Source organism: Notolepis coatsorum, assembly GCF_963971535.1.
Source record: "Notolepis coatsorum genome assembly, chromosome: 5".
NCBI classification, from domain to species: domain Eukaryota; kingdom Metazoa; phylum Chordata; class Actinopteri; order Aulopiformes; family Paralepididae; genus Notolepis; species Notolepis coatsorum.
The window spans coordinates 91,650,810-91,672,792 of NC_140169.1; the positions used below are offsets into that span (position 1 = coordinate 91,650,810).

At 42.5% G+C, this 21,983-nt stretch overlaps 2 protein-coding genes across 2 annotated transcripts in view; both read left to right on the plus strand.

Annotated features, from left to right (window-relative positions):
* Positions 1–5,409: 5,409 nt before the first annotated feature.
* On the plus strand, positions 5,410–8,750 carry LOC311228922 (fatty acid-binding protein, brain-like; the record flags this gene model as incomplete). The annotated part of the gene is given in 5 exon segments (XM_084314883.1): positions 5,410–5,482; positions 5,744–5,758; positions 5,761–5,909; positions 6,811–6,912; positions 8,504–8,750. Coding segments are annotated over 5 exon segments (390 nt in total). The 3' UTR covers positions 8,555–8,750.
* Positions 8,751–14,175: 5,425 nt separating this feature from the next.
* The window catches only part of smpdl3a (sphingomyelin phosphodiesterase acid like 3A), a 35,157-nt gene continuing 27,349 nt past the window's right edge, over positions 14,176–21,983 (plus strand). Inside the window, 2 exon segments of the mRNA XM_084314609.1 lie at positions 14,176–14,365; positions 16,137–16,350. Of these exon segments, the coding sequence (XP_084170735.1) occupies positions 14,248–14,365; positions 16,137–16,350 (332 nt within the window). The 5' untranslated portion in view covers positions 14,176–14,247.

Consider the following 21,983-nt stretch of genomic DNA (forward strand, 5'->3'; position numbering starts at 1 on the left):
AATGAACACACTAGACTAGACAAATATCAAGATGTATCCCTCAGTGGACCAATTGCATGCTTTTGCAGAGGACAAGAAGCTTTCAGTCGACTCCTTCAGACATTAAGCACCCCCCACAGCCCAAATGGAATTATAAAAAAATTTAATTAAAAAAAAAGTTTAAAAATATAGTCCAAAAAAAACCAATAATCGACTAACGGCAAATTTTGGCCAATCCTAGTCGACCATCCAAATCCTTAGTCGGGGACAGCCCTATAGTTGTATATTCAGTCATCACACACAATACAATCATTCCACACTGTCAATGGTCTTTGATTCTGGCAGTGACTGAAAAGGTACAAGCTGAAGCATAATGCGTATTATGCATGTCCTATATTTTTATCAAATTATGCCCCCAAAACAAAAAAAACTAATATTTAAAAATGAAGATTTTCACATTTGTAACACTCAAAAATAGTTTTTTTTAACCACAGGCAAATTACTCATTCTTTGATTTATATCAGCATTGCTCCATAAATTAACCCCAACAATAGAAATGCATATATTTTTAGTCCCTTTCTTAACTTTGTGTACAGTAAACTTATACAAACAAATGTATTGGAAAATAAAAACTGGCTACTGCTGTCAAACATGGACATCATAGAGGTTTTGTTTGAGATCTCAGAAGTGAGAATCAAACACACTGTGCACCATGTACACAAGATACAGTACACCACCCACTTAGAACGTTCCACAGACACACACCTGGTGGCCACAACATTTCAGTTCAGTTCAGTTTCAGTTCAGTTCAGAGTTTTTATTTGCCACATGGAATCAATACAGTCAGAGTTTCTTCATTACACAATCATAAATATCATTCCATGGACAAAAGGAGCAGGAAGAAGAATACATCTTATTCCTAAACTAAACAAGTATTTACTTAATGGTCGGTGTACAACCTAATTTACACAAAATAATAATTTATACCATTATACAAGAAACACACAATCCACAGTTAAACAAGTAAAAATTAAATAATAATAATAATAATAATAATAATAATAATAATAATAATAATAATAATAATAATAATAATAATAATAATAATAATAATAATAATAATAATAATATAATAATAATAATAATAATAATAATAATAATAATAATAATAATAATAATAATAATAATAATAATAATAATAATTTTTTTGAATTGATAAACACTATTACATCCCTTAAGCTCGCTATGGAGAGAATTCAACAACTTTACACCAATAACTGAAGGACACATCTGTTTAAGTGTGGTACGTGCAAACTGATGTTTAAAATTTTATTTTCTCCTACTAAACTCACTTTCTAAATGAAAACGATTTTTTGACCTGACATGACATGACCTTGCGTGCAGCGCACAGGCAATAAACAACAGACCAAAGTCAGCCTGTGTTACCCACTTCTCAGAGAGCTGCACTGGCTCCCCATCGCCGCACGATTCCACTTCAAGGTCCTCGACCTGACTTATCGTGCAGAGAAGGGAACGTCTTCCGCCAAACCTCCGGTCAATGGTCTCTAACTACTCAAGACCCCTCCGCTCTACATCTTCTGGCCGACTGACTTGTTGTACAGAACTTGTAAGTTGCTTTGGATAAAAGCGTCAGCTAAATGACAAAATGTGAATCTAAATGTAATGTGTGTTTCCCAGTCAATTTAGCGTCATACAACAGTGGATGAAGTATAGGCTACACACCCATTATGGAAAAGAAGGTTATTATTAAGAAACATAGTCATTGCCTGATGTTAGATATCATTACCTGACTCATCTAGTTTCTATACTAATAAATGTTATATTACTGGATGCCGAGACATAATAAGTGTAAATTCTAAATTCCTTATAATAATCATATATGTGCATTGACTGCCATTATGTTTTACTTAAAGGTTTCTGATTGAATGTAAAAAAGATATCTGATTTGTACGTGATTTACTTGTATTTGATTTCAAGCACCAGAGGTCTCCAGCCCACACTGCCTTATAAGACACTACATGTAACCATGACAACGGTGCACAATGTAATAATAATAATAATAATAATAATAATAATAATAATAATAATAATAATAATAATACAAAATAAAATTTTGTATTATTTAAACTATTTCATTGTTTAAAATGACCATAAACCTAAAAGGGATTTCATTTGCATGTTCTCCCCATGCTCGCAAGGGTTTCCCCCCCCGATAAGATAAACCCAATGGAAAAACATGCACAACAATAGATCGCTAACGCTGTGGCGTCCTTGACGAAGACGGACAGGAGCACTTGGATTGGTCCCCTGGCGCGGCTCACGTTGACGCCTGTCTGCTCCCGGCTGCCCTTGGGGGGGAAGGACGACGGGATGGGTTAATCGCAGATACGAATTGCATGCATGCATCGCATGTGTGCCGATTGATGACCTCTGAGCAGGTCCTAAATTATTATTATTATTATTATATTCTCCAGTCCTCCCCAAGTTTCTCCCCATAGATCTTTTCGTCTGGGCTGTGGAGCAGAGAGACACGTGTGTCTAGTAGAGCGTCAGCAGACCTCGTATGCCATGCCTTCATGAGCTCCATTCAGATTACTGTCCAAAGAGTTGATTTTGTGTGGAACTAAGACAATAGAGCCTCCACCTGGACACCTGGAGCACTTGGATTGGTCCCCGGGGCGCGGCCCCACGCCGCAGCCCCTATCTGCTCCCGGCTGCCCTTGGGGGGAAGGACGACGGGATGGGTCAAGCACTGAGACTCAATTTCATCTGTGACCCAAAAATTGCATGTGTGTTCCTGTGTGTGCCGCCCATGGCATGTGCGTCACTGCATGATGAATAATTATTCAAAAGTCCAGTTTATATTATATATACCTCCCATCTCTCTCTCCCCCTCTCCTTTCTCTCCCCCCCCCTATCTCTCTCTCTCTCTCTCTCTCTCTCTCTCTACTCTCTCTCTCTCTCATCTCATCTCTCTCTCTCTCTCTCTCTCTCTGCTCTCTCTCTCTCTCATCTCATTCATTCACTCACTCACATTGCACAAACCCACACAAATGCTATATGGACCCATTGGTGCATATACTCTATCAATATAGCTACACGTTGTCCGCCCTCCCAAATACACACTCTCTCTCTCTCTCTCTCTCTCATACTGTACACACACACACACACACACACACATACACGCACACACACACACACACACACACACACACACACACACACACACACACACACACACACACACACACACACACACACACACACACACACAGAGAGAGAGAGAGAGAGAGAGAGAGAGGAGAGAGAGAGAGAGAGAGAGAGAGAGGAAGAGAGAGAGAGAGAGACGAGAGAGAGAGAGACGAGAGAGAGAGAGAGAAACTATTATACTCTCTCATTACACACACCTGAGATCTTGTTCTGGTTGGAGAAGATACATTTAAGAAGTCCTCATGCCTTGGGGAACAATGCAGCATTATACAGCCTGTACTCCCAGAATGAGGTATCTAGAATAATCACAGATAAGGTGTTCTCATGAGTGAGATTAATCCAAAACTGCTTTAAGGCACTCTGAGGCCTGCACTCCCATAATAGATAAGTGTTTGAAACGAGTGTGCTGATCATTATAGCGTTTGAAAGGGATGAGTAGTGAACAACAACATTATAGCATTTTAAATTGAGGTGTGCTGAACAGGTTTCCATTCACGGAACATACCATGAAAGTATTTCTTTGGATTTGAAACAGAAAAAGATCATTTGACAAATATAAGAGATTGTCCCAAAATGTCAAGAGTATAATCTGACCTTTATGTTTCTCTAAAGATCCTCCCCTGAACATTTTCATCTTTCATTCACTGAAGATGTATTGGAGCGTATGTGTTGTGGGGATTTGAGAGGATGAATACAGGATTTGAATATTGGCCAAAATTTTGAAATACATAAGGTGCAAGATTAGATTTGTTGATTGAAGGCACAAGTCAAAGAAGCATAGTGGGTCTAATTATGATGCATATGCCTGTGTATAAGCAGTTTGTTATTAAAATGACAAAAAAAAAGGTATTAAACCCAGCTAGGACAGATTCTCTCTGCTACTGATTGGAATTTCCTGTCTCATATTTAGTTTAATTTGTTGCATTGATTTGTTCCATAAATGCAAACCGTTCACCATTAGGGCCTGATTTGAGAGGATGAATACAGGATTTGAATATTGGCCAAACATTTTGAAATGCATATGGTGCAAGATGAGATTTGTTGATTGAAGGCACAAGTTAAAGAAGCATAGTGGGTCTAATTGTGATGCATATGCCTGTGTATAAGCAGTTTGTTATTGAAATGAAAAAAAAAAAAGTATTTTATGGTATCTTATTAGGAGGGGGTCCGCGAATTTCATCAGAGATGTTTGGGGGTCCCTGGGGGGAAAAAGGTTGGGAACCACTGACCTAGAGGGTGCTCGCGCACCACAGTTTGGGAACCACTGAACCACTGTATTGGAATTTAAAAGTATGATCATAGATAATTATCCCCTCGTACTCTTCCCTAGGTCTAATTTTTCGTCTTAACCAGGTGTCTGCCTGGCCTGCATCCTATCATCATAAAGTATGAGGGAAGGGTACACACACACACACGCACGCACGCACGCACGCACGCACGCACGCACGCACGCACACACACACACACACACACACACACACACACACACAGACACAGACTTTAGGGTTTTTCAGTCCTGCTGCAGTAATTGCTGTCTGGGCTGTGCAGCCAGAAGGCCCATGGGAGTCTCTCAGAGGGTTAATGCGGTTAACGACACAGGCCTGTCAAACAAACTCTGATTCCGGTTCACTGAGTCCCCCAACCCCAGCACTCAGCCCCCCCCCCCCCCCCGACCGGACCCCACCCCGACATGACACATTCCATCCACCAGCTGCCACTGACAAGCTAAGTAGTATAGGAGGAGGGGATATTATTAATGATATACAATGTGAACAACCATTTCAACATCCGTCAATTAACGGGTCAATGTGTGCAATTAAGGCTATTTGCATATATACTGTAGGTCTTTACATCTGAAATGAAAGGGATGATCAAGATTGGACTGGTTCCACCTGCAGGGGCCAAAAAAAACAATAAAAATAATAACAATAACATTACGTGTTGACGCCGGTGTTGTTGTCACATAAAGCCTGTTTTCTGGGAGCCGCAGCCTCCATCAGCTGATCTATGAGCAAACTCCGAAAGAATCCCAATTTATTTGCGCCAATCACAAGTCAGAGGAAAATCCCCCCCCCCCAACCCCCCCCCCCCCCCCCGCATATTAATGAGGGCGAGAGCGGTAGTGCGGGCGCACAGGAGCAGAGGTCCCCAAAGCTGTAAACTTACGTGGAGACTCAACACCCATCTCAAGCCTTCAACATGGTCGATGCCTTCTGTGCCACCTGGAAACTGATCGACAGCGAGAACTTTGATGAGTACATGAAAGCAATTGGTGAGTAGCTTGCATCTATTCCCCCTCTCTCTATCATTTGATTTGTTTTTCCATTTCATTTAGCCTATTTAAACAGGGGAAACGCCATAAAAGGTCATTCAAATATACTAGTAGGACTCGGCAAAAATGCTGGTTTATATATATTAAAAAAAAAAGGGATAAATGCAATGAATGTTAAAGATATATATAAAATATAATTTCATCATGACAATATCACAATCCTCTAACCGTGTCTTTGTGCGACTGGTGTTTGGCATGAAGGCGTCGGCTTTGCCACCTCGGTAATGTGACCAAACCGACGATCATCATCGCCCAAGAGGGCGACAAGGTTGTCATCAAGACCCAGAGTACGTTTAAAAACACCGAGGTCTCCTTCAAACTGGGAGAGGAGTTCGACGAGGCCACCGCCGACGACAGGAACTGCAAAGTAAGTCGAGGGGAGGAAGAACGAGAGAGGGGGGAGGGAGACTGACATTATGTTCTTTACTTTTTGTGATGGGGAAGAGCAGGTGTCATTTGACCTTACAAAAGAAGAAAAAAAATAACTGCATGTTTGAGCAAAATAAACCTGTATAAGATGACATAATAGGGCTCTCATATACGTTCTTAGAGCCCTAATGGTTTGCCATAAATCCATAGCCATAAATCCCTAATATTTACAGCATATGTATATATTTATCTTTATGATATCTGTCTATTATGCCTGCATATAATCCTTTCTATATAATTATACACCTGCATATAACCCATATAACTCTGTATGATAGCACAATAATGGTGTATATACCGTATTTATACTTACCGTATCTATATGTATCCACATCTTTCTGCACACAATCCTTTTTACATATCTGTAGCCATGATATCTATATTTGTATATACTGTATCCCTTACCTACTGAGTTATATACTGGGCCAGTATGACTTACAACCATAGTGTCTTTACCTACATAATAATACTACAACTCTGTACATACATCTGATTAGCACTATTACTCAGTAGTAATAATTTATATATTTTATACACAGTTTAATCACCTGTACATTGTATATTTTAGTGTTATATTTGCACTCTGGTTGTGTTTTGTTGTACTGCACTTGTGCTGTATGATGACGTACATTTTAATCTAATATACATTTGAATCTAACAGAGAAGTTAATTATCAAATTTGGACAAAACTATTTGATGTAGGTCGGAAACAGTACATGCAGTGCTTTTGGATTTTGACGCATTTATTTTTGCTCCCCCCCCCCCCCCCCCCCCCCCCTCCATGGACACAACATGCCAACACGTTTCCCTCTCTCTCTTTGTTTGTTTGTATTTGTTAGGCTACGGTGACCATGGATGGGGATAAGCTTGTGCATGTGCAGAAGTGGGACGGAAAAGAGACCAAGTTCATCAGAGAGATCAAGGATGGAAAGCTGGTCATGGTAAGAGATTGCTAAAATCTAGTGACCTATAGTGCTCTCTCTATACTCTGTAGACCAATGGTCATCTGTTGTATTCACCTGCTGAATAGTATAAAAAAACACATAAATTAGACTATCCAGGGGTTCTCAAACTTTTTTTTATACCACGACGCAATTTTATTTAGGATTTTCAATTCAATGTGGAATTAAGGAATAGCCAAATAAAAGCAAACGTTGTTGAACTTGATCATGCATATTTATTAGAAAATATAATTACAGCACTATGTTATCAATACACATTTATAAAACAAGGCATATTTAGCCAAAATATGTTGCCAGAACATTCAACAACGATTTTTTTTTTACTTGCCAACGCACTGTCACCTACCCACGACCCCACTTTGGGTCACGAGTCACGATCCGTAGTTTGAGAACCACATAAGTAACCCACGTGGTACCATGGCAATCCATGACAGGCTGTACCTGGTAAATAATGTATACAATGGCAGGTATCATGGTGAAACTGAAATGACCATCAGACCTTTTTTTGTAATGGGATTCAAGGAGGGACGTGGTTACCCAATGGTTACATATGATCAATAATGTGGCTGGCATTATTCTCCAATCAATGTCTTTATTTATCACATTACAATGGATTTTGACGCAACGTCAGATCCCCGACAATCAAGGAAGTGCATGGTGTGAAAAGGTATTTTTCCAATACAGGAGAGCAAATATCATGTTTGTAAGTTTACTGTACAAAAAGCTAAGCAATGGAGATGTATTTCTACTGTTGGGGTGAACTCATGGAACAATGCTGATATACATTTAAGAATGAGTCATTTGATTTGGATTTTCAAAAAATGGCTTGTATAGCTATTTTTGAGGGTTACAAATGTGAATACTTATTTTTTTGTGTTTTGTTTTAGAGGCTTAATTTGGTAAACAAATTATTATTATTATGCCAGAAACAAAGACCGTTGACAGTCTGAAATGATTGTGCATATTGTTTTGTGTGTGACTGAATAAAACTACTACTACTACTACTACTACTACTACTACTACTACTACTACTAATACTACTGCTGCCTACCACTATACGACTACTACTACTATTCTGCTTATTTTCCTTAACTGGTGGAATACTGTTGGACAATAATGCCAACAATATATAACAACTCCACTTTGCTATTATAAAACCAACATGTTTTATAAATGCTTTATTGAGCAGGCTACTGCAAGGATAATTCTTATGTGTAGGAATATCCATTTGAACCCTTTCACTACCACACTACAGAAGGTGAACCCTTTCACTATACCACACACTATAGAGTATAGACGGTTAACGTCTGTAGTGTGGTATAGTAAAGGGTTAACATTCTGTAGTGTGGTATAGTGAAATGGTTAACCCTTTGTCGTGTGGCAGTGAAAAGGGTTAACCAACCTTCTGTATTGTCACAGTGAAATGGTTAACCCTTTGGTAGAGTGGTAGTGGAAGGGTTAAATAGGTGCCTATTTACAGTATGTACATTTTCAAGTGTTACACTTGGCTCATTGCGTCTTCATTCACACAGTAATTATGTTCAACCCCGCTCCCCCCTCCCCGCCACAGAGCTTGACGTTTGAAGATGTCCATGCAGTGCGCACCTATGAGAAGGCGTGACTCATCTGACGTCACAGTCCCCATTGCTCCATCGTTCTATTTGGACCACAGCCAAGAAGTGTTACTCTCGTTTTCATGATGATTATTTACTGTACGCTTACCTTTTGCACTTCATCCTTCTCCAAATGTTTTACAACATGGGCAGGGAATGTTTTTGTAAGACATTTTTATATTACTTTGTGAAACATGAAATAAAACAAGGAAATTACATGAACAATGTTGTCCCGCTATGTTATAGCCTATTATGACCTATTGTTGTATTGCAATATACGCTATATAGTGAGAAAACCCACAATGTGAATATTATTGGGGATGTGTGTATATCCATCGCATTCCATTACATTGTCATTGCAGACATCTTGGTATAGGCAGCAGATAGCAGGAGATAATCAAATAAGATGTTAAATGAGCTGTGTTGGTAGGAAATGTATGAACATTGAATAGCCTAGCCCTAGAGTATTTCAATAAGCAATGCCATCCCGTGTTTGGCATTAGAGACACGTACTGTTTCGTAAACATAAAATCTGTGGGATTGTACCATTTTTAGTACCATAGTTCGAAGTTGAACACAATGATTGATTGAACATTTTATTAACAGATTGCAGAATGGGTACAATACAGTAGCTACGGCTCAATACACACAATTGTTAAGGAGATGCAGACCAGAGAAAGACTTTCGTCTTGTTTACATCAGGGTCCCCCATTTTCAATTCATCGTAACATATGACATACATGACATACAGATATAGACAGTACTGCTACATCTATACATTTATGACATACCAGATCTACAAATACAGTACTGTCTGTTTGTGATACCAAAATAGTCTAAAAAAAATAGTATGGAAGAAACTGTACATTGGAGGAGGTTGGGTAGGTGGGGTGGGGACTGTACATTGGAGGGGGTTGAGTTTGGACATTTACAGGGGCCAGTTTCGGATTGCAGTCTTCCGTAGACCGTGCTCTTTTAGGGAGGTTTTGAAGGTGGGTAGCTAGTGATTCACATTCCTCAGGCTACTGGACATGATCAGCATGCTGGACAATCCATGGACTAGTAGGCTACTACTACTACTACTACTAATGTTTCCACGCACATCGAAGCGCAGGCAGCCCATGTCGTCCAGCTCGCTCTCTCCGCGCTGTGTGGATCGGAGAGTTAAATTTATTCCCGACTCAGGACGGGACGGGACAGGGGAAGGAATGTGGATCACTACCCACTTTCAAAACCTCTCTCAAGGGACACCTACGGGAGACTGCAATTCAACACTGGCCCCTGTAAATATCCTAACCCAACCCCCTCCAATGTACAGTAATTTACCTAGTATGGTTTTGTCAATAGTCCAATGTACAATTTTGTTTGTTTGTACAGTGTCTCCTCCCCCCCCCCCCCCTCAATGTACAGTTTTACTTGTTTATACAGTGTGCCCCCCCACCTCCAATGTAAATTACCCAGTATGGTTGTCAATATCCCAATGTACCCAACCCCCCCCACCCAACCTCCTCCAATGTACAGTTTCCACGTCAAATGTATATACTCCCTTTTCTTGACTCCTTCTGTATCACAAACAGTACTGTATTTGCAAATCTGGTATGTCATAAATGTATAGATGTAGCAGACAGTACTGACTATCTGTATGTCATGTATGTCATAAATGTCCTGATGAATTGAAAATGGGGGACCCTGATGTAAACAAGACGAAAGTCTTTCTCTGGTCTGCATCCCCTTAACAATTGTGTGTATTGAGCTGTACTGTATTGTACCCATTCTGCAATCTGTTAATAAAGTTTTCAATCAATCAAAAGACAGGGCGCGGGACGGGACGGGACGGGGGGTACGGGAGCAGAGCGAGAGCGGCACAGCCACAGACACGGACTGACAGTCGAGTCACGTGATCAAATTTACTTCCTGCTTATACCACCGTCCCGTGGAAGGAAAGTCCAAGACGTTCCACTACTTGCATTCGGTTTCGCTGTAGATCTGTAGAAGAACGACAATGGGCCCCGCCGTCCCCGTGTCATCATGTTATCTTCTGCTGTCAGGACTTTTGCTCTTTGACGCGGCGGGTCAGCTAGCGTCCGCCGCTCCGAGCGGTACCGGTGCGCAGCCCGCGGGTGAGTTGTGTGTTGTTGACTGTTGACGGTGCAGTTCCACTGGCGTCTGATTCATTGATTGATTGATTGATTGATTGAAAACTTTATTAACAGATTGCAGAATGGGTACAATACAGTACAGCTCAATACACACAATTGTTAAGGGGATGCAGACCAGAGAAAGACTTTCGTCTTGTTTACATCAGGGTCCCCCATTTTCAATTCATCAGGAGCTGAAATAATGTAGTACTGACTGTCTATCTGTATGTTGTGTGTGTCAGATAATTACTTATGATGAATTGAAAATGGGGGACCCTGATGTAAACAAGACTTTGACTTGTCTAGTCAGATTTTAAACTATAGAGGCTATGCCTTATGGGGGACCCTGATGGAAACAAGACAATTTAAACGTCTTTCTCAGGTCTGCATCCCCTTAACAAACTGAAATGACCATCAGACCTTTTTTTGTAATGGGATTCAAGGAGGGACGTGGTTACCCAATGGTTACATATGATCAATAATGTGGCTGGCATTATTCTCCAATCAATGTCTTTATTTATCACATTACAATGGATTTTGACGCAACGTCAGATCCCCGACAATCAAGGAAGTGCATGGTGTGAAAAGGTATTTTTCCAATACAGGAGAGCAAATATCATGTTTGTAAGTTTACTGTACAAAAAGCTAAGCAATGGAGATGTATTTCTACTGTTGGGGTGAACTCATGGAACAATGCTGATATACATTTAAGAATGAGTCATTTGATTTGGATTTTCAAAAAATGGCTTGTATAGCTATTTTTGAGGGTTACAAATGTGAATACTTATTTTTTTGTGTTTTGTTTTAGAGGCTTAATTTGGTAAACAAATTATTATTATTATGCCAGAAACAAAGACCGTTGACAGTCTGAAATGATTGTGCATATTGTTTTGTGTGTGACTGAATAAAACTACTACTACTACTACTACTACTACTACTACTACTACTACTACTACTACTACTAATACTACTGCTGCCTACCACTATACGACTACTACTACTATTCTGCTTATTTTCCTTAACTGGTGGAATACTGTTGGACAATAATGCCAACAATATATAACAACTCCACTTTGCTATTATAAAACCAACATGTTTTATAAATGCTTTATTGAGCAGGCTACTGCAAGGATAATTCTTATGTGTAGGAATATCCATTTGAACCCTTTCACTACCACACTACAGAAGGTGAACCCTTTCACTATACCACACACTATAGAGTATAGACGGTTAACGTCTGTAGTGTGGTATAGTAAAGGGTTAACATTCTGTAGTGTGGTATAGTGAAATGGTTAACCCTTTGTCGTGTGGCAGTGAAAAGTGTTAACCAACCTTCTGTATTGTCACAGTGAAATGGTTAACCCTTTGGTAGAGTGGTAGTGGAAGGGTTAAATAGGTGCCTATTTACAGTATGTACATTTTCAAGTGTTACACTTGGCTCATTGCGTCTTCATTCACACAGTAATTATGTTCAACCCCGCTCCCCCCTCCCCCCCACAGAGCTTGACGTTTGAAGATGTCCATGCAGTGCGCACCTATGAGAAGGCGTGACTCATCTGACGTCACAGTCCCCATTGCTCCATCGTTCTATTTGGACCACAGCCAAGAAGTGTTACTCTCGTTTTCATGATGATTATTTACTGTACGCTTACCTTTTGCACTTCATCCTTCTCCAAATGTTTTACAACATGGGCAGGGAATGTTTTTGTAAGACATTTTTATATTACTTTGTGAAACATGAAATAAAACAAGGAAATTACATGAACAATGTTGTCCCGCTATGTTATAGCCTATTATGACCTATTGTTGTATTGCAATATACGCTATATAGTGAGAAAACCCACAATGTGAATATTATTGGGGATGTGTGTATATCCATCGCATTCCATTACATTGTCATTGCAGACATCTTGGTATAGGCAGCAGATAGCAGGAGATAATCAAATAAGATGTTAAATGAGCTGTGTTGGTAGGAAATGTATGAACATTGAATAGCCTAGCCCTAGAGTATTTCAATAAGCAATGCCATCCCGTGTTTGGCATTAGAGACACGTACTGTTTCGTAAACATAAAATCTGTGGGATTGTACCATTTTTAGTACCATAGTTCGAAGTTGAACACAATGATTGATTGAACATTTTATTAACAGATTGCAGAATGGGTACAATACAGTAGCTACGGCTCAATACACACAATTGTTAAGGAGATGCAGACCAGAGAAAGACTTTCGTCTTGTTTACATCAGGGTCCCCCATTTTCAATTCATCGTAACATATGACATACATGACATACAGATATAGACAGTACTGCTACATCTATACATTTATGACATACCAGATCTACAAATACAGTACTGTCTGTTTGTGATACCAAAATAGTATAAAAAAAATAGTATGGAAGAAACTGTACATTGGAGGAGGTTGGGTAGGTGGGGTGGGGACTGTACATTGGAGGGGGTTGAGTTTGGACATTTACAGGGGCCAGTTTCGGATTGCAGTCTTCCGTAGACCGTGCTCTTTTAGGGAGGTTTTGAAGGTGGGTAGCTAGTGATTCACATTCCTCAGGCTACTGGACATGATCAGCATGCTGGACAATCCATGGACTAGTAGGCTACTACTACTACTACTACTAATGTTTCCACGCACATCGAAGCGCAGGCAGCCCATGTCGTCCAGCTCGCTCTCTCCGCGCTGTGTGGATGGGAGAGTTAAATTTATTCCCGACTCAGGACGGGACGGGACAGGGGAAGGAATGTGGATCACTACCCACTTTCAAAACCTCTCTCAAGGGACACCTACGGGAGACTGCAATTCAACACTGGCCCCTGTAAATATCCTAACCCAACCCCCTCCAATGTACAGTCATTTACCTAGTATGGTTTTGTCAATAGTCCAATGTACAATTTTGTTTGTTTGTACAGTGTCTCCTCCCCCCCCCCCCCCCCCCCCTCAATGTACAGTTTTACTTGTTTATACAGTGTGCCCCCCCACCTCCAATGTAAATTACCCAGTATGGTTGTCAATATCCCAATGTACCCAACCCCCCCCACCCAACCTCCTCCAATGTACAGTTTCCACGTCAAATGTATATACTCCCTTTTCTTGACTCCTTCTGTATCACAAACAGTACTGTATTTGCAAATCTGGTATGTCATAAATGTATAGATGTAGCAGACAGTACTGACTATCTGTATGTCATGTATGTCATAAATGTCCTGATGAATTGAAAATGGGGGACCCTGATGTAAACAAGACGAAAGTCTTTCTCTGGTCTGCATCCCCTTAACAATTGTGTGTATTGAGCTGTACTGTATTGTACCCATTCTGCAATCTGTTAATAAAGTTTTCAATCAATCAAAAGACAGGGCGCGGGACGGGACGGGAAGGAAAAGGCGGACGGGACGGGGGGTACGGGAGCAGAGCGAGAGCGGCACAGACACGGACTGACAGTCGAGTCACGTGATCAAATTTACTTCCTGCTTATACCACCGTCCCGTGGAAGGAAAGTCCAAGACGTTCCACTACTTGCATTCGGTTTCGCTGTAGATCTGTAGAAGAACGACAATGGGCCCCGCCGTCCCCGTGTCATCATGTTATCTTCTGCTGTCAGGACTTTTGCTCTTTGACGCGGCGGGTCAGCTAGCGTCCGCCGCTCCGAGCGGTACCGGTGCGCAGCCCGCGGGTGAGTTGTGTGTTGTTGACTGTTGACGGTGCAGTTCCACTGGCGTCTGATTCATTGATTGATTGATTGATTGAAAACTTTATTAACAGATTGCAGAATGGGTACAATACAGTACAGCTCAATACACACAATTGTTAAGGGGATGCAGACCAGAGAAAGACTTTCGTCTTGTTTACATCAGGGTCCCCCATTTTCAATTCATCAGGAGCTGAAATAATGTAGTACTGACTGTCTATCTGTATGTTGTGTGTGTCAGATAATTACTTATGATGAATTGAAAATGGGGGACCCTGATGTAAACAAGACTTTGACTTGTCTAGTCAGATTTTAAACTATAGAGGCTATGCCTTATGGGGGACCCTGATGGAAACAAGACAATTTAAACGTCTTTCTCAGGTCTGCATCCCCTTAACAATTGTATGTATTGAGCCGTACTGTATTGTACCCATTCTGCAATCTGTTAAATAAAGTTTTCATTCATTCATTCAATAGATCATGAACAAGCTATTAGTAAGCTAGCTTACTTATGACTTGTGACAAGTGGCATTTCACCAAAAAACAATGTTGATTTATTTTGCACATAATCTCACACATATCACACAACTGTAAACAGTTTTGCACACATTATGTCATCGGAGGACACTGAATCCTTGTAATTTGTCAAAGAAATTAGGGACATGAAAAAATAGCAATCGCTATTGCTGTAATTAACATAACATCGCTGGAGGACTTGTTCCTACTCTTAACTATGCAAATATATAAATAAATATGCAAAATGGTTTAGAGTTTTGGGATGTTGTCTGAGATTATGTGCAAAATAAACCAGCATTGTTTTTCGGTGAAGTGTTCCTTTATGTATTGTTAATAGTTAAGATAAGATAAGATAATCCTTTATTGATCCCGTTGGGGAAATTTGGGTGTCAAAGCACCATGGGGGGGGGGGGGGGATACAGGGTGGGGGATGCATAGCTTCACAGTCCTATACACTGTACTGTACACTTAAAGTGTATTACTATACACTATTTAATCTAGTTGATTAACAAAGTTTGAGTATATGTAAACCCTCTCTGCTGCCAAATCATCATACTATTCTAACATCATCAGTTCTGGAAAAGGCAACAGCAGAGCCCTCTTCTCTAGTCAGCCACCTACTACAGCCACCCAGCACCAGAGCCCTCTTCTCTAGTCAGCCACCTACTACTACAGCCACCCAGCACCAGAGCCCTCTTCTCTAGTCAGCCACCTACTAGTACTACAGCCACCCAGCACCAGAGCCCTCTTCTCTAGTCAGCCACCTACTACAGCCACCCAGCACCAGAGCCCTCTTCTCTAGTCAGCCACCTACTACAGCCACCCAGCACCAGAGCCCTCTTCTCTAGTCAGCCACCTACTACAGCTACCCAGCACCAGAGCCCTCTTCTCTAGTCAGCCACCTACTACAGCTACCCAGCACCAGAGCCCTCTTCTCTAGTCAGCCACCTACTACAGCCACCCAGCCCGGAGCCCTCTTCTCTAGTCAGCCACCTACTACAGCCACTCAGCACCAGAGCCCTCTTCTCTAGTCAGCACCTACTACACTACAGCCACCCAGGTCCCAGCACCCTCCCTGTGCTTATTGACACCAACATCAACACCATGTTCTCTCTGTCGCTCTGTCTCTATCTCTCTCTGTGTCTGTCTATTGTCCTCTCTCTCTCCCATCTCACTTCCTCCCTCTCTCCCTCTCTCCCTTTTCACTTTTTCACCTCATTCCCTCTTCCTCCTCCTCCAGGGAGGTTCTGGCATGTCACAGACCTCCACCTGGACCCGTCCTACCACCTGACAGAGGACCCCACCCAGGTGTGTTACTCCTCCAAGGGTGTCCCGGCCACCAACCCCGGCCCATACGGGGACTTCCTGTGCGACTCCCCCTTCCGCCTCATCCAGTCGGCCTTCAGTCATATGAGTCAAGTGGACCCAGGGGCGGACTTCATGATATGGACAGGGTGGGTAGCCTATAGGACTTCATGATATGGACAGGGTGGGTATATACAGTATGTGGCAACTGTTGACCAGGGGTGTAGAAGTGGGGAGGAAAGTGGAACTGACTACTCAGGGCCCCTGGGTGGGGGAGGACCTTTAGAGGGTCTGTATTAAAATATTTTTTAGCGGTTTTAATAAAAAGTGTGTATGAATCGCAGCTGGGGTGAGGAGAGAGATGACTCCCCTCAATAATCCCCTCCCCCAGCCACCCACATACCCAAAGAAGGGGCTTATAGATATTCAAAGTAACAGTTGTCTCACTGCTGTCACTGTGAACTTGTGAAATGGTTGTCATCTTTCAGCATTAACAGGTTCCAGTTGGTCTCTTCTAGAAAACAAAAGACATGGGGAGGAAGATTAGCATTAGCCAGCAGGACATTCAATGTATCACACTACAAGATTGAGTGTAGGCAAAGTTACTCTGCCTTATTGACTAATAACTATGTTGCCCCCCACCATTATATTCACTCTGGTGGGCCTCCTTCTCTTTCATCACGCCTATTCAAACGTACTCACTCAAGTCCTCTCAGCTTCCATCTCTACCCCTTAATTCCATTGCATCCTGTTACAATTCACCTCATTTCACATTTATCACATGCGTAATCCTTTTAATCTTTTTCCATCCTCTATGGGCCTATCATTTATTTGTCCCTTTTGGACTAATAACTTGCCTAGAGGACCATCGAAATCCTATGAGGACTCCTACACTATCAAAATCTATGTATTGGCCAGAATATTCAACTATAAGGTCACTCCACTCCACCATCGCCTACATTTCAGTGTGCCCTCAAGGTATGGGACAGGCCCCCACACACACTGAACAAGACATAGACACACAAGGAATGTGCAGTGCACAGATAACACAAACACACACACTTGGCACAAAGAAGAGACACACACAAACACCTGACAATACATATAACACTTAATGAGTTGAACCCCTCTGTTGTCTTTATATCGGTCTGTAAATCGTTAGGTGATTGTTTTCAGAGCATCAGTCTTATAGATATTCAAAGTAACAGTTTTCTCACTGCTGTCACTGTGAACTTGTGAAATGGTTGTCATCTTTCAGCATTAACAGGTTCCAGTTGGTCTCTTCTAGAAAACAAAAGACATGGGGAGGAAGATTCGCATTAGCCAGCAGGACATTCAATGTATCACACTACAAGATTGAGTGTAGGCAAAGTTACTCTGCCTTATTGACTAATAACTATGTTGCCCCCGCCCTTATATTCACTCTGGTAGGCCTCCTTCTCTTTCATCAAGCCTATTCAAACGTACTCACTCAAGTCCTCTCAGCTTCCATCTCTACCCCTTAATTCCATTGCATCCTGTTACAATTCACCTCATTTCACATTTATCACATGCGTAATCCTTTTAATCTTTTTCCATCCTCTATGGGCCTATCATTTATTTGTCCCTTTTGGACTAATTACTTGCCTAGAGGACCATCGAAATCCTATGAGGACTCCTACACTATCAAAATCTACATATTGGCCAGAATATTCAACTCTATGGTTTAAAGTCAAGAGCCAATTGCATCTCAACCGGATAATGACTTATTTAATTACATCTTCAAGGTGAATGTTTAGGCTATTCCTTCCGTTTTTCGGTAGGACATATGGGGGTCTGTTATTGACACAAATGACTAAGTCCTTCATCTTCGCTGCAAGAAAAGTTAATAACAGCGACTTCACACAGTCTCTGACTTAGTGACCCTTAGCGCTTGGACCCCTGGGTCTGGGCCTGGCCCAATCTTTAATCCATCCATGCCTACAACAGCCCCTATACCTGTTCTGCCATTTACATACTGTACATGAATTTCACCTATTCAAATGAAGAACATTAGGGTTAGGGGCTAGATCACTAACATTTGACATGTGGAGATTTTAACAAGAATCGTTTTTTTTCTAGTTAGGGATTGGATGATTTATTTATCTGAAAATGGTCCCACTTATTGTCAATGCACTTATAGGCAAGCCAGAAATCCTATTAATGGTTTTGGTCTCTCGTTTCTGTTTGTAGAGTGTCATGCGGCTGTGATAATCCTAGAGGTCACAATAGGTAATTTTATCCAGTGGGGTCAAGTAAAACATTTGTTTAAATACAAAGCATCACCACATTCAAAGGGCTACCATGGGGACTCATTATCAAACATGAATATGAATGGACTCATTGTATTCGCAAGAGTCTCAGCTTTTCATACAATTCCAAGACTGTTTAGGGACCACAATATGTAGAAATAGGCACATATGTATTTATAAAAAGAAAAAAGAATCACATCTCTGCATGACTACACACCATAAACCTGCATGGGACTAGTATGCATTGGGCCTGGCTGTACAGGTGGCACTCTTGTGGTTCCATTCAGCACATTTTCATTCATATTATATCTTGAGGTGAAGAAAAATTAGCATAGTTTCTGAGTAATATTTAGCCCCCAAACTAAATGGTACCTGGTAGGTACCTATACGGAGTCATCACAATGTCTAGTTTCACAACACACCAATAGCTCTGAGTCCGCTAGAACCCGCTAGAGCCTATTATTGTGCTATTGTAAATGCAGCGCACCCTTCCGTCACAGCGGTGTGCTTCGCCCCCCCCCCCCCCCCCTCTCCAAGTCCAAACAGCAGTTTCAGCTTGTGTTGAGAGGGAGGAGGGAGCCATGGCGCATTTCTCCAGTTATTATGAAACGTCTTTGGTAACTTGTAGAAGATGACAGAAAGGCAGCCTTTGGTCGAGATGAAAGGTAAAATGACTAGGGAATAGGGGATGTTTTGTTTGTTTGTTTGTGTGTGTGTGTGTGTGTGTGTGTGTGTGTGTGTGGGTGTGTGCGAGTGTGCATCCCTGCATGTGTACTTATGCTTATGTCTTTTGCTTCCTCTTGATAGATGTCATTTATGCTGCAGACGAAAATCCTAGCACTATGATTACATTAAAGTACATGAAAAAGACACACATTTTTTGTTACCAAGGCAATAGGCTGTCGGTGTACACTGTACAGTCATACAGAGGTTTTCAGCTGTTACCAGCAGCTCTATATGTCAATTTTTTTTCTAATTTTTTTTTTATTCAACAAACATGACCATGTTCACGTCTTAAACTCATACTGAGGCCTTAGGTTTGTTTTTAAATTGCATATCATCATTAATTTATTTATTGTCACACAGAGCAGAAGAATTTTGCCAAAACAAACCAATAGTATCCAGCTGCAGAACGGCAGACCAGCCACACTCTCAGACCCAAATTAAAAATATATATATATATTTTTTTAATCCCAATTTCTCACATTACATTCACCCTGAATGTTGACGTTATCCAGGTGAAAAGTTAACTTCATAAATCATTTGATGTATAATTAAATCAAAGGAAATGCGTTTGGGTCTGAGAGTGTGGCTGGTCTGCCGTTCTGCAGCTGGCTACTATTGGTTTGTTTTGGCAAAATTCTTCTGCTCTGTGTGACAATAAATAAATGAATGATGATATGCAATTTAAAACCAAAACTAAGGCCTCAGTATGAGTTTAAGACGTGAACAAAGTAATTTTTTTTTTTATCAGATCAGGAAATATCGGTAGATACTCAAAATCACATGATCGGGATCGGATCGGGAGCAAAAAAACGTGATCGCACATCCCTAGTCTTAATGTGTGAGCTGTGCCTTGCTGCTGTTGTTAGTAGCTACATAGAGGGGCACAAAATAGTATTTTTCATGAAAGACACCATCATATCACCTGTATGTTCTGTATCATTAGGGGATCCGCTTGGCATCACTCATGCACTCCCTCGCGTACGTGCACGCGCACTGAATAAATTCCACAAATGTACCTTTAATACCAGTATTAGTCTGACCACACCCCTCATCAGCTTACCTTCATAAGCAGGTGTGTGGTCACCTGCTCTCCTCCTTCTCGCTTTCACCACAAGGAAGTGCCCGGTAGTACCCCACTTGACGTGTTGTTAGTTGAAAAGAGTTGTGACGAGTTTACATTTTGCTTAATTTTTTCTTCTCTCACATTTGTTGTAAAGAAAAAGTTTGGGTCATAATGTATTCCGCGGAGAGTAGACCCGCTAGACCTACTCTTCACCAGCGGTTCTCCATTCCCGCCTCCGTCGTGCGTTTTGGTGCTGGGCTGTTGCCACTTTCATGGTTGCCGACCCAGCCCAGGAGACAGCCGATGGATAGTTTGCCTCTCCGAAGAGCCAAGGAGTTGGTGCCGTCGCTCCGGCGATGGCCTGATCTCGACTCTGGTTCTTCTGGTTCCGGGGAATCGTCCGTTGGTGTAGTCCGGGGGGTTGTCTTGGAGCCAGAGGATTTGCGACGCAAACTTTTCGCGTCTGCCCGTTCACGTCGCAAGATGGTAGCGTGCAGACGCGAACGGCCTGGGTTTGGGGAACTGCTGGAGACCAGCGAGGATGCGTCCGGCTCTGGATTTCCGATGGAAACTGAGGACTTCATGGAAGAGGCGGACGGATTCTTGTATGATGGTCCCGTGGAGGAGAGTATCCCTCCTCAGGAGACCCCGGAGGGGGGAGAAATGGCTCCATGGGGCTCCCTGTTCGAGGATGTCGAGGAACCACCTTGGCCTCATCAGCAGGATGCCCTACTGTCGGCCACATCAGACTGTGGCTCCTTAACCAGTCGCAGCCTGCTGCATGTGAGGGATGCGGGGTCGGTGGAGGAAAGTCCGCAGGGGGAACTGCAGGCTTTGTTTCCCGAGCTCATGGCGGTAGCCGCCGCCGCAAACGGCGTGCCGCTGCCGCTGCCATTGCCTGCACCTGTCCCTGATGATCTCATAGGTCATCCCTGGCAGCGTCGCCCAGTGAGAGGGGTGGACGTTGTCTACCCATTTTTCCCCTCGATGGGGGCCTATGTTCGTCGGGGTCAGGCGGTGTCCAACATCATGGGACTAACTCCCACCTACGTACCAGTTACGCGGGTGTCTGGGTTTGTCAAAGGTATGGGGGAGGGCGTGCCTCGGCTTGACAGTCCGATGGCCGCTCTCCTCTGTCCGGATATGGTGTGGGAACCCCTATGCAAGCCGGTCCTCCAGGGGAAATCGGCTAGGCGATTGGCTTATTGGGGTGACCAGTCATTCATCGCTGGTACACAATCGCTGGCTGCGGCGTCTAACATCGCCCACCTGGCTAGATTTGTATCGGGGATCATGACGGGCGGCACGGATCTGAACGAGGTAAAATGTGATCAGATCACCCAGGCTGCAGGAGCTGTCCTGCACCTTTCCCAGGTGCTGGCCATAGCCATGGGGAAAGTGCGCGCCCTGGCCACCCTGGGCCAGCGTCATCTTTGGCTGGAGCAGGCCCGTGTGCCAGAGAAGAAGAGAGCCCCTCTTCTGACGGCCGCCCTCTCCGACGCTGGTCTGTTCGGGAAGGCCCTGCGGTTGATGACCTCGACATGCAGAGAGATGGCAGAGGAGAGATCCATCCTCCAACCCCATTTTCCGCCTCCCGTCTTTGCCGGTGGAGTCAGAAGGCTTCCGCGACGTCGAGCTGTCTCCGTCGCCGCTACCACTGCCTCCGCCGCCGCTGCTGGCCCTTCCAAGAGGGCCAGGAGAAGAGACGGCGCTTCTGCCACTG